Consider the following 13,956-nt stretch of genomic DNA (forward strand, 5'->3'; position numbering starts at 1 on the left):
CTAGAGGGTTAAAAACCATACCCTATTTATGACCAAAATAGCCAAAATCGATACCCTATTTATGACCAAAACGGCTGAAAAACCCTACCCTTTGGGGCCGCACATACCTATATAGCCCATATAAGGGAGTACCCCCTCCCCCATGCCCTGGCTATGCTATGCGTGCGCGTAGGAGAGTACTAATCTGTAATGTATGACAGCAAGAGGCAATCATCAGTTCTTGCTCAGACATATCTATGTAAAATTGAACAACAAGGCTATTCTTTATCACAGCGGGAATTTGGAACCAAGAACTAGTATCTTTCGGTTCTCAGTTTAATACAGTTTCTTGTCGAGCACTTGCTTCAAGCTCTGCTTTGTTTTTGCTTGTCTTTTGCAAGCTTCAATTTGCTACTTTCTTTCGTTAATAGCATAAAAATCGAAGAACATTGCTCTGAGCAAGTGCTGAAAAGTCATCCAAACCATTTCATATTTTGTCCTTGCACAAAAAAAGAAAAGAAAACTATATGCTGGTCAGGGTAGGCAGGGTAGATTTAATTGGAAAAACGAATTAAGGCACACTTAGCTGAATGAAATCACCATTCCATTGCTGCGTCATGCCATGAGTTATCGAGTACACAAATAGTACAAATCTCACTTCAACTGACCCCAGCCATTCAGGTTCAGTTATGACTGGCGCGGCATTTAATTAGACAAACTACAAACAATGAAAATGCAAGACCCCCAAACAATTAAAGTCGAAAAGCTTGTCGTGTGATTATTTCAAAACAAACTTCAAACCTAAGGTTTTTCTTTCGCTTCGCTGTAGCTGTAGGTGTGCATAATAAAAGCGTGAAACATCAGAGCTGGGTAAACAATCTTGATAGCAACAAACGTGTATACGCGTCAGAGCTATTTGTCTGTTAAATCAGCCGGCTGGAATAAATCAGAACAGGAACATAATGTCATTATGCTTGCACGACAACAAGGAACTTTTTTTTTCCTCTTTCTTCACCAATAGCATCAGTAACGCACTTCTATAGCGCCAGCCCATTTTGCAAAATGACACAAATAAAACTTCTACATTATTACTCTTCTATCTCAGGGAGAATTGAAAACAATTCATCAATCCTACTAGTTCATGTAAACCTCATGAATACTCCCTCTTCGTGATCTATATTTATCAGAGAGGGGTGGAGCGAATGCTATCTCAGTATTCCGTTTCTTTCTTTGACCAGAACATTCTAAGTAATCTGATTGGGCCGCTATCAAGTGATATTTGATTAACATCATTGCTTACAAACAATGAATTAAAAAGAGCATAACGGCACCGCCAGCATAGATATTAAATTGCTCGCTGTAGCATTTCAAGTTACATCTAGCTCTGCTCCGCGAGTTGGGGAATCATGGAAACGTTGCCTGTCGTACTTGTCGCTTTTCTGGCTCTGTGCATGGTGCCTTTCGGTAAGTTAACTCCATTATGTTTGAAGTTACGAAACAACTGCAGTTTTCATGTTTTCAAATGACTCGAGGGCGACGACTCTTTGACAGTAGGGAGCTTAAGCAACGACGACGACGACGTCGAGGACAACGCCTAGTAAAAGATGAATTTATATTTTACCTGCGAAATTCACGATTGTCTAGATCTGTTAAGTAGGCCAATGACTCTAAAAACGTGCTTACGCTAAATATGCAACGACAACGGTCAATTCCAAATGGAAATGCGAAAAATTAGCCGTCGTCGTCCACGTTCCTTAGACGACGCAGAACTTGGTCATTTCACGCTGTTATTTTGCAGAGGACGGCAAAGAAATGTACAAAGATTCAAAACGCACGTGCACAGCTATTGTTTTGCTCGTTAAACCTTTTTCTGGTGACGTTTTCGTTGTCATCGTCGTCGTGGTTTGCTTAAGCTCCCTAGTAAATAGAGGAGTCCACAAGACAAAATTCACACTCGGTCAAGACTCGACGTTGGCAAAGCAACCCAGAAAGCATGTCGAAGTCAGCGCTACTCAGTTAACCTTGATACAGGTCTGTTCTTCCCTGACAAAAACCTTACCTGAACAGCCCGAGACATATTCTCGTGTTCTACTCAGTGTTTGTGCCATTCTTGCACTCTCGTCTTTCGCACTGATTTTCGTCTTTGCATCTTTTATAATTCATTCTGTCACCGATGATTGCAAAGTGGTTTCATTGTCATCGTTTCGAGGCCTAGTTTTCCCATCATAAGAATCCAAGACGGAAATGATTTCGGTTTCTACGTGGTCTAGTACCTGAAGGACTTAGTATGGAATCATTCAACCAATTTAACTTGTGTCTACAAAATCAATATCAGAGACTGCTGTCTGGCGAAAATGCATAATGCCTAGGGCAATCATCACAGACCGAGAGATTTAGGAAATTAAAATAGCATAGCACAGGCATACGCTTTCTTCTATGTTACGATCGAGTGCAAATTTTGCAAACTGATCCATGTTGGTCCACGTTTATTGAAAACTTAGACCGACGTCAAAAATGAAAAATGTTCCAGAACCTACTTATCTTTAGCAAATGTACTTCTGTTACCACCGCAAGTATTTGTTGATCAGTTGCAACCAGTGTTTTGTATCGTTTACCTTGCTGTGCTAAAACTGTAAAGGATTACGCTGAAAGTATCGTGTCAAGCAAACGTAAATCTTCTCTTTCAGTTTGTCGCGAAGCAGATTTTGTGTCACAACACTGTATAATTTATTGGATATTTTCGTCAGGCGTACAAAGGTTTCCCAAGTCTTCCAAGTGTCTTCAAGATCTTACAAGTCCTTTACAATTTAATTTGGCACTCATATTTATGTCAGAGAAACCTAATTGACTAAAAGTCGCTAAATCAAATATCTTTGTTATGTATAAGAAGGTGATTTCAACTCGTCGAGTTGCCCAAAATAAGAGATTTCACTATCACATCTCGGTATGTTTACTTGTGCAAAAATTCCTATTTCAAGAGATTTCTATGCAAAGGAATGCTTAAAAAAAGAAAGTAAACAGTCGGAAAGCTGGCCATGATCTTGGTGTAGGTCCTGATGAAAAGTGAATTAAGTTTTAGACTGAAAGAGCATCGAAATTTACGTTTAAACTCTCGGATTGAGAAGAAAGGATCTCGGAGGTGTTAGAAATGTAGAGGTCAGCAAGATTTTAATAAGGTTCAGAAAACTCCTCATTATGCATGCATAAATGTGTGACCTCGCCACAATCTAAATTAAATTTTTATCTTTAAGGATATTGCTTCTCGGGAGGCACGCCAGCTGGAGTTACGTTTTCGGATTTAATGTTAGCTAAATGTAATGTTGTCCTAAATGAAAGTAACGTAAATGCCAACGGAAATAGAGTTCGTTGAAGTTTGGTTGTTTGTCCAGATTTACAGATTAAAGTAAACCCATAATGAAAATGGCAAAAATACGTGTTTGTAGAATATGTTCAGTCAAATCGTTCCTCAGAGTTTAGCCAGAAGATTGAAGGTAAGTTAGGTCGTCCGAAGACATTACTAATCGTTAACTAAACTTTTAAGTTTATTTTAAAAACTGATCAACAAATTCCAGAACATTCAAATGAACAGTTCCAACATGGTTCTGTTACTGTAAAATCTTTTGTAAGTCAAAACAGACGGAAACACATAAATTGAAAAGCTACTCAAACACGATCAGCTACGATAAACACGCAAAACTCCCATAGTATAGATAAGAGTATTTTGAATAAACCTGTCTAAAAATAAATAAAGCATAAACGAGTTTCCTTCAAAAGCTATTAGCATTTTTTTGATGTTTTCTTTTCCAATAACCTTTGATTGCCGGTTTAATTAGCAGACAACGGAGCTCTGAACATTTCGTAAAAGAACATTCTTCTTTTTCTTGGTGGTTTATTAACGCTTTGATAATTTTCACGATAATAAGCCCCTAAAACGATCTCTTAACAATTGTTTACTCAAAACCAAGATTTAGTAAATACCACTAATACGTTCAATTCCCCAAAACGAACGAAAAATAATAAAAATAGAAAAATCTTCTCCTACAAGCAAATTAACCGACGTACTCAAAGAGTATCAGGGAATATGTCCCGTCATAATCAGTTCTATAGGTGGCAGGAGAAAGTCCCGAATAAATGAAATACCTAGTTAATCAAATATGAATAGATATCGCTTGAGTAAGTATCAAATGAAAACAGTGCCAAATAAACAAATGCCAAATAGATTCCAAACATATCCTAAAATTCGTGCCAACAAGTTTTTCCTTTTTCCTGTTCACGAAATCACTTCATGAAAGTTGGGTGATAACAAGATCAGAGGTTATTCTGTTTCGAGTCATACTGTTTACCAATTTAGACAGTTATTAGGCAGTGGACTAACTCCTGTAGGAAAAAAGTATCCTGGACAGGAGAAAAACATTCTGAGGTCAATTATTTATTTATTTATTATTTAATCATTCATTTATTTACTTATTTATTAAATTTTATTAATAGGCAATTTTCGAGTTGCCTTTTGCCTCTGTGTGTTATTTTACTTTACTTTATTTTATGTTATTTTATGTTATTTTACTTTATTTTATTTCATTTTATTTCTTTTATTATTTTATTTTATGTTATTTTATTTTATTTTATTTTATTTTTTATTATTATCTTTTTTTAATTTTTGACAGCATTTGGTCTTGAATGCTATGCGTGTACCAACCAGCCGGGACTTCCTGGAGGAAACAGTTGTGAAAGGGACAAAGCTGAGAATATTACTTGCGATACGTTAGGGTTACTCGATAGATGCATAACAGTGAAATACACCACGTCTCTTGGACAATTGGGCTCGAGGTCACTCGAGCTAAGGAACTGTTCCAACAACATTTCGTGTGACCCGAACAGTCAGTTCTATAGTAAGTGCAAAAATAGTTACTATTTGGTTAGCCTGCGAACAGGCTCCCGGCGAGGACGGTGAAAACTTCGGCGAGCAAAGCGAGCCGAGAAGCGCAAGAACGGTTATTATTTAGTCACAAACGGCACGGTTAACCGTTTTTTACATTATCAACTTTTCATAAGCATGATAAGACGCAACTTTTGGTAAAGTTTAAAAAAATTCTGAATGTAGGGTTCAGAGCCACCTTACATTTTCAAAAATTTTCATTATTTTTCATTATCTTGCAAATCAAATTCATTTCCATATGAAGGGTTGTGCACCAGGACTCATTTTTGAAACAGAGCGGAAAAGCAACTCAGAGGTGGCTTATTGAAAATCTTTCGTTCTTCTAATTACAGTCTGCAAACTGGTCAACCAGACGGGAAACTTGACCAATTGTTCAGCTGACTGTTGTGACGGCGACCTGTGTAACAAGATCCCAGAGACAACAGCAAAACCCCAGCCACCAGGTAAGGCCTTTGGATTGGTTGCAAGCTGTGGAGCCATTTTGTTTGTTTTTGTCCTGAACATGTTTGCTTAATCGTGTGTCCATCTTCTGTTTTGTGAATTCATTAAAAGTCCGTTTCTTCAAAAGTTTAAACAAATTTTTTCCGTTTGAGTTTGGATGTATTTGTTTACCTGTATAAGAAATGCCAGTTTTCATTTTCAATAAAAATTTAAAATCTGTCGAGTTTCAACTTGCCATAAATTTTGTTAAGAATTAATACCTGCTTCCTTCCTCATATAAAAATGTGTAACGCCTACAGGTTCATTTTCATGCAAATCAAACTCATTTTCATTTATGAAAGATTTTGCACGAAGACTCGTTTTAAAACAGAAGCACAAGGTAACTCGGAAATGGCCTATTTATTTTATTTTCAATCATTATTTTTTTCTTATTTTTTACAGCTCTTGAATGCTATGCGTGTACTAACCAGCCAGAACTTTCTGGAGGAACCAAGTGTGAAAGCGACAAAGCTGAAAAGATTACTTGCGAACCGTTATTGTTCAATAGATGCGTGACAGTGAAATACACCATGTATCTTGGACAATTGGGCTCGAGGTCAGTCGAGCAAAGGAACTGTTCCAACAGCGCTTCGTGTGACTCGAACAGTCAGTTCAATAGTAAGTGCAAGAATGGTTACTACACATTAAATTAGCCTGCGAACAGGCTCCCGGCGAGGACGGTGAAAAATTCGGCGAGCAAAGCGAGCCAAAGAGCGCGAAAGTGCAGGATTCGGAGAACGAAGCAATCAGGGTGGCGCGCTCGGCCGGAGCTTGTTCGCTGGCTATTGTTTAGTCGAATATGCTTGATGATGTTTCTCATGAAGGCATTACCCTTAAGGTAAATGTCACGATTTGCGCATCTTGAAAAGTTGAGCCTAAATTTTTCAAGTTCCTCGTTTGTAATGCGTGTTAATCTCCCAGAGGGGAGTACTTCCTTATATGGGCTATATACCTGTAGGTATGTGCCGCTTTTTCAGCCGTTTTGATCATAAATAGGGTATGATTTTTGCACTCTAGTCCTGAATTGGATAGAATAACCTACTTTTTCATCATTATCGACAAGACCATCAACAAAAGTCCTTTATAAAATTATGTTTAGGGCAACTGAGCCAGCCGCAACGGTCATAAATAAGGTATCAAATTTTTGGTCAGGTTATAGATAGGGAACGGAAAATCGCAAATTTTGGTCATCAATAGGGTAAGGGTTTTGGGAAGCAGGCCGCACACCCTCACCCAATTTTTCTGGGTGTACCAACCCTGTGGATCTTCCGGCATCTTCTCCATCATTAGCCATCCTTGTTACTTTATGGTTTATTATAATCTCTTATGTGTTTTTCTCTCTTGGTAAACTACAATTATCAATTTCCTTTAATTTAAAGCTGATAGGTGGTCAAAATAATTTAAAATTCCGTGACTGAGCTTCTTTAAATTACCATGCCTAGCTATAACTTGGATCAACTTTTTGCCTGCCTTACTTGAGTTTTCAAACTTAACCTTGATTGTTGAATTGGGGGTGAACGAGTCAGGAGATGGAAAGGGGGAGCACAGCACACTCATAATTGAAAATCTTTCTTTCTTTTTATTACAGCATGCAAACTGGTCAACTCGACGGGCATGGTGACCGATTGTTCACTTGACTGTTGTGAAGGCAAACTGTGTAACAAGGTTCCGGAGCCAACAACAAAAATCCAACCAACAAGTGAGGCCTTTGGATTGGTTGCAAGCTTTGGAGCCATTTTGTTTAGTTTTGTCCTGAACATGTTTGCTTAACCCTGTATCCATCTTTTGTTTTGTTACTTATTAAAAAGTCCGATTCTTAAAACGTTTAACGAATGTTTTCCGTTTGAGTTTAGATCTATTTGTTTACCTGCATAAGAAATACCAGTTTTCATTTTCAACAAAAAAAAAAATAGAATCTGTCGGGTTTCAACTTGCCATGATTTTTTTGTTAAGAATTAATACCTGCTTCCTTCATTCTTTTACCCAAAAGGCTAAATTGGTCATATTACTGATCCATGAAATTCTAGATACGTCATTAATTTCCTCGTCCATTGCAGTTCTTTCTCCTCCTCCTCCTCCCCCCCCTCCCCCCCCCCCCCCAACCCTGGTGTTTAGGATAATAACATAAATCCCGGAAGTAGCGCCCGGAGCGCTTATTTCACATTTAGGAGAGAACGGCGGGTGCTTATATATTCGAGGAGAAGGGGGGGGCGCGCTTATTTCATTTTTCTCAAATCATGGCTTGACGTGATCATTTTTAATACATCATGTGCGTGTAAACAACAACAGAAGCTGTTTATCGACATGAAAAGCTTAAATCGCGGCAGCGTTAACATTTGTAATTTTTTTTCCCAAACTTAACGTGTTCACAAACTGAAACAGTGTACAAATTTAACACCACACGACAAAAACTATACATCCCTTGTTGTCTCACTACTCGTCCACAAAATGGGTGGAGGGGAGGGGACGTTTATTCGAGGGGGAGCGCTTATTCTAAGTTTTGGCCGATAGTTTTGGCGCTTATTTGAAGGGGGCGATTATTCGAGGAGGGGGCAGGCGCTAACTCGAGGATTTACGGTAAATCTCGATGTTATTACTTTTAACCTTCCCGGTGACATATTTCTTTTTGTGCATTTTACGTTCAGAATTAACCTCCGCGGAAAGTGAGTCATCCCAACAAATGTTCGCTTTAAAGGAGCCATGTCACGGTTTAAGCATCTTGAAAAATTTGGCCTAAGATTTTGCCCATGACCAAAATACCGTGACTGAACTACTAATTTAATAATAATTTTAACCTCAAGTTATTGACTCTTCAAAGGCAGTTAATATCACTTGGAGTTTGATAACATAGCCGACGTTCAAGCGGCAAATCGCGAACAAAATCAGACGTACGACTTCTTGCGAAAGCTTATTAGGTATTTTTAAAATAATTTTAGTAAGCCGTAAGGCTTTTAAAAGCGATAGCGAAGCAACGAAAAATTCGACTTGTGTTAAAAAGCAATTTAATTATACATCTTTGTAGTTTTCACTGATGTGCATTTAATAAAATTTAATATTTTTCCGGTCGCTTACAGGATGAACCGTAATTCTTTGTCCAGTTTTTTTCCGCATCCTTGACCAAATATCCGTTTAATGCATCAAGTGTTTTAACGTTCGATTTATTGTTGACGATTTTGACGTTTACTCCAACTGTTCCTCTTTTTTCATTTTTTCTCTTTACATCATTTTCCATATTATTTTTCTGTTTACAATTTCCGGTTTGTTTTGTTCTTTTCTAGTTTTATCTACTTTCCTGCGTCACGTGATCCTTAGCTGGTCCGGAATTTTTAATTAACTGCATCTTAAACTAATAATAGATATGTCCGGGGGTCTGTTTCTATAACGTCGCCAAACAAAAGGTTTAACTCGCAAAACAATGGTTGTGCACATGCATCATAATTCTTGTTACATTTCTTTGCCGTCCTCTCGGCAAAACAACAACGTGAAATGACCAAATTCTACGTTGTCTGGAGAACGTGAACTAAAACGGCTAAGTTTTCGTATTTCTATTTGGAACTGAACGCATTCGTAGCATATTCAGCAGGGGCAAGTTTTAATACCAACAGAAACACTTTATGATCCCAAATAAATGCGAAATTCCAAAGTAAAATAGAAACACAATTTTTACTAGGCGTCGTCCTCGCCGTCGCCGTTGGCTAAGGTCCCTTTTGTCTCGCCGGACGTGACGTTTGTTGCGGTTAGACACAAGACAAAGGCATATATTTAACAGTTTATGGTCTGTAGTTCCGTTGTCAACCAAGTGAAGGCACTTCTTGGTCGATTGCATGCTAAAATGAGCTAGAATGGTTATCAATATACCGACTGTAATTAGAAAAACTGCCGGAAAAGAGTAACTTCTATGATAAGTGAAGCTCGACTGCTTGAAATTGACTCTTATCGAGGCCGTGCCTTTCTCGAAGCCGAAACCTTTAATACGAAATCGATAATAAGCACTTAATGACTGGCCCTAAAGGAAACAGTGAGTTTTGTTTCCCCGAGACCCTCAAAGTTTGCCGAGGGGAACATTGAGGTCGACGGGAAACAAAACTTACTGTTTCCCGCGGAGCCAGTCATTAAGTGTTTCGTTATACCTCCCAACTCAAAAATAGAAGAAAAAATGCGAAAAATCGTTTGTTTTACACCGGCTGACACACAAATTTGCCGCGGTTTCAACGAGCACGACCTGATCACGTGCGACTCGAAAGTTCAAGTTGTTGTTTTCCTAGGGAGTTAGTGAGTTTTGACCAACGGCACGTGACACTTTCTCCTCCAATCGGAAAATGTATTTGAGTTGCGAGGTATGACAAACTTTCTTAATCGCGAAAGGCCTTATCTCAAAGTGAGAGCAACCTGAAAATTAGTTCATGAACGCGCTTAATGTGCCAGCCAGGGGAGGTTACGCTGTTTTTTATATATGAGAATATTGTTTTTCGGCCCAGACTGAATGTTCATATTTTTCTGGTGATTTTAGGGCTGAAAGTATTCTTTGTGAATATTCAAAGATTATAGTGTGTGACATTTCCGTTTTATTGACTTTGATGGCGTTGAAGTAATTTTGGAGCCGGGCTGTAAGCAATAAAGCCTGATATGGCACAGAAATTCTTCAAGAATTGATATTAGCGTCGAACATAAGGCTAGTGCCGTATGTTGTTGTTTTTGGTTAGTTTTGCCGTTTAGAAAAAGGAAGTATTTTATACAGTTTAGTTTAAAACATATAATTATATTGTATTAACAAATTTACAACACACAAAATTATATTCCTTGCAAAATCTCAGCCTCGGGTTTATTCTTAAAACATTCTTAAAATGTCCCAAATGTCAGTCTCCATATTCTTATAAAATATATTCTTATAGAAAAAAAAGAGAGTTTTATGACCACAGCCTTCGTTAGACTAAAATTTTTACGGAGGCAATATCAAGAAAAAAAAAAACGTTTCTTCTATATTGATTTAATTTTTTGATATAAATAAATAAATAAATAAATAAATAAACATTTATATAGCGCCATTTTCCACTAATTGTCCATGGCGTTTTACAATACTTTAAAATTAAAATCCTAAGTTTAAAATCCTAAAACTAAAATCCTAATCCTTTAAAAACCTAAAATCCTAAATCCTAAAAGTTAAAATCCTAAGAATGAAATACGCTATATAATACAATTAGGCTACAAATAAAAAGTAAAAACTACAAATCAAAGATATGTAGCTTCTTACGGGAACTTGAAATAAATATAAAATAGATTCAAAATTGTTAATACCGAGCTAGGTGCCTCGCCTGTTACTAGTTACAGCCTGCTCCGTTTTTCATACACGTCTGGTTTGTGCCTTAAATAAGGTATCAATTTCCGTTTGCTTCATCCTCAAATAGGGTCAGCCGTGAAACACTCTTCGCGGCACACACCCGTCCGAAATTTACAGGAGTACCCCCCTCTCCCTGGGGGCTTTATTTGTAGAATGCGACGACTGTTCGGTAGTTCGGTTATTAGCAGTATTGAAAGATGAAAGGTTTGGGACAAAAGCGCAGTCAAAGGCAAACTCAGTTCCACTAAAAAATCTCAATTACGAAAAACCAAATTTATCTTAATTCTGCAGAGTTACGCATGGAGATGACTCAAAATTATTCAACAAATTGAGGCAGCTGTGACAATAGAAAGGCATATTTCTTCTTGTTCAACCTGTCAGCTCGCTTGCTCCAATTAGTGACTCTTGCCGTTGTGCTTTTTCTTTTCTCTGGTTTACTTTAAAAAAAATCGATTCCCGTTAACAAGAACGACCTCGACTTGATTTGATTTGATTTGATCCCAATCAAAGCCTTTCCCTAATCGCAAAGGCTTTCTTTCTTTCTTTTTTTTTTTTTTTTTTTTTTTTTCTTTTTTTTTTTCTGTTAAACGGTCTTTTTTCTGACAAACTTTCAAAGTTTCTGGTTTCTGAGATACCAGGAAATCATTAAATCAATTCTAAACTGAAATGCAAATAGCATAACTGCTCGAAAGCTGATCGGCTCCTGCTGGCTCGTCGTATTTTGTTGGCAGAAATGAGCAAAAAATCACTGGTGATGTTAATTTGCTTTCACTGCCTTTAACGCGCCATTGACTAACTCACTTCGTCCGAAAGACGACGGACATTTTCAGTCTCAAATATCTCGCCACGATTTACATGAAAGAACAAAGCCGCAAAATATTTAGCCAGTTCTAACTGACTTTATCTTACCGGTTGTTATCATACACAGATTGAGCAGGGCCTCAAGAAGCGAGGGTGAAGATTCCATGACTCATCAACTCGAGGACCAGATCTACAACCCAGGGGGAGGGCGGTTGAGCTGCCATATAAAAAGAGCGGGGATACTCGTCAGAAATTTTGAAAAGAACTCCTCAGAGGTACCAAGATCCTGTTTTGTGGGCGTGGCTTGAATTCTAAAACAACACTTTAACTGACACTTTAAAGACGAATAAGACAAAATTTAAAATGGAATGCGGAAAGAGAGTGTCCTACTTTCGTTTTACAAATGACCGGATGTCTCTCCCAGTATTTTTAAGAAAGCCAATGCCATGCACAATTTTTAAGAAAAACCTTATAAGGTGCTTAATGGATAAACATTTTTAGAAAAAATGACAGTAGGTAGTTTTGGTAGTTTTAATAGTTTTAATTATTGTATATTTTATATTTTAGATCTGTGATACTTGTATTTCTTATTTTAGATTTTAGCACTTTTTATTTTATAGAGGACCTCCCTGAAAACCACGTATTTACGTGACGGGTGCTTCCTCTTTAAAGATTGTTTTTATTATTATTATTATTATTATTATTATTATTATTATTATTATTATTATTATTATTTTTAAAATCAATTACTTGTCAAATATCCCCTGTCATATCTTTTGGTTCAATACCCTAAAGGCTCCCGCTGTGGACCTTTTGAGGCTAAACACTCTAAGAAGTACCAAAACCGTTTATTTTAACTCCTGAAAGGTACGAAGAGCACCCTCGTCTGTTTTATATGGAATCCCCTCCCCCCTGATCTAGGACACTATGAACATAGAGTGGGCGAGATTTGCCATTTATAACTTACTGACCTCATTGTGTAGCCAATAGCAACACAAGTGCCCGCCTAAAGCTGTCCAGCGGTCACGCCAAAGAGTTGCGATTCTCGTCAGAAACTGCACTTCTTAGGGAGAATAGTTAAATTAACTAAATTTATTTTCTCACTCCACTCAGAGTACAAGTAACAAGCGTAATTGGTGTAAATAAACTCGATCTTTGTACTCGTTAAGCAGTAAGGTTTACACAAATATTACAATTAAAAGGAACAAATATTTCTCTCTGCCGTCACCGTTATTTGTCAGTTACGAGTGGTGACTAAATGTTTTCTCTTTTCTGTGTACACATGGTTTGTTAAGGTCAAATAATAGTAACCTTACAGAAGCTGGACTCGCTCTTTTATCTTTTTCACCCGTAACCCGATACATTTGTACCTGTGTATTTTCTGATTTGTAAATCAGGGGAATAAATTTATATATCCTTTAGTAAGTATAAAACTTTCTTTTCCTCTTTGGTAAAAAAGCTGGTCCTTAAACGGTTTCAGTTGAAAACAAGAAAAGAAAGTGCATGTATTTCTGCTGTCACAGTTCACTGAATTTGTCACACGCAGTAAGCTATAATTTTCGGTAAGGTAGCTGGCCTTACAGTGCTGCTATTCCTGGGTGCTATTATAATTTCTTTTGATTCCAGTTACAGTTAACGTTGTTTTACTTCGTAACTGCTATTTAAACGTTTACTGTAAATATAACTACGCCAAAACTGATACTCTGCTGGCCTCCAGCTGCTCCACCGCAGACGCTCTTTGGGCTCGTCACGTAATTGCAAGCGTCCTTGCGGAACATAAGTCCGACGCCATCGCTTCACTGTCGCTTTCCATCTGATCCTGTATTGAGCTGTTTTCTTGACAGCAACCCAAGTCACGTCCTTTCCTTTCAACTCTTACTAGCAGCCGATGAGCCTTTATGTCTGCATGGGCCTTCGTTTACCTTATGGATTTCACTCAAGGGCTGCCATGGCTCCCGGGGGGGTATACTTCCGGAAACGTTGGGTGGGAGTGTGCGGTCCACTTCTTAAAACCCTAACCCTATTTATGAACAAAATCTGCGAACTTTGTTACCCTATTAATGGCCTGACCAAAAATTCGATACCCTATTTATGACCGTTGTGGCTGGCACAGTTGCCCTAAGCATAAGTTATGAAGGACTTTCGTTGATGGTCTTATCGATAATGATAAAAAAAAAGTAGCTTCTTCTAAGAAACATACCCAATTTAAGACTAGTGGGTTAAAAACCATACCCTATTTATGACCAAAATAGCCAAAATCGATACCCTATTTATGACCGAAACCCTACCCTTTGAGGCCGCACATACCTATATAACCCATATAAGGGAGTACCCCCTCCCCCATGTAGGCCCTGGCTATGCTATGCATGCGCGTAGGAGAGTGCTAATCTGTAATGTATGACAGCAAGAGGCAATCATCAGT

At 37.9% G+C, this 13,956-nt stretch overlaps 1 protein-coding gene across 1 annotated transcript; it reads left to right on the forward strand.

The window, feature by feature from the left end:
* The first annotated feature begins 449 nt into the window (after positions 1 to 449).
* On the forward strand, positions 450 to 7,217 carry LOC145502866 (uncharacterized). Its single transcript, XM_081482268.1, has 5 exons — positions 450 to 1,443; positions 4,644 to 4,868; positions 5,248 to 5,358; positions 5,798 to 6,013; positions 6,984 to 7,217. The coding sequence occupies exons 1-5, from the start codon at positions 1,386 to 1,388 to the stop codon at positions 7,163 to 7,165; spliced, it is 792 nt and encodes a 263-aa protein (XP_081338394.1). The 5' UTR covers positions 450 to 1,385; the 3' UTR covers positions 7,166 to 7,217.
* Positions 7,218 to 13,956: the final 6,739 nt, after the last annotated feature.

The sequence above is a fragment of the Orbicella franksi genome, chromosome 11 (assembly GCF_964199315.1).
Source record: "Orbicella franksi chromosome 11, jaOrbFran1.1, whole genome shotgun sequence".
In the NCBI taxonomy this organism is placed as follows: Eukaryota; Metazoa; Cnidaria; class Anthozoa; order Scleractinia; family Merulinidae; genus Orbicella; species Orbicella franksi.

What these genes read in the sequence shown, in the direction of transcription:
- LOC145502866 (XM_081482268.1), top strand. Translation starts at nt 1,386, where the DNA reads ATGGAAACGTTGCCTGTCGTACTTGTCGCTTTTCTGGCTCTGTGCATG. An exon ending in TCTGTGCATGGTGCCTTTCG is followed by an intron (nt 1,444 to 4,643) that starts GTAAGTTAACTC and finishes AATTTTTGACAG; the next exon opens with CATTTGGTCTTGAATGCTAT. An exon ending in CCCGAACAGTCAGTTCTATA is followed by an intron (nt 4,869 to 5,247) that starts GTAAGTGCAAAA and finishes TTCTAATTACAG; the next exon opens with TCTGCAAACTGGTCAACCAG.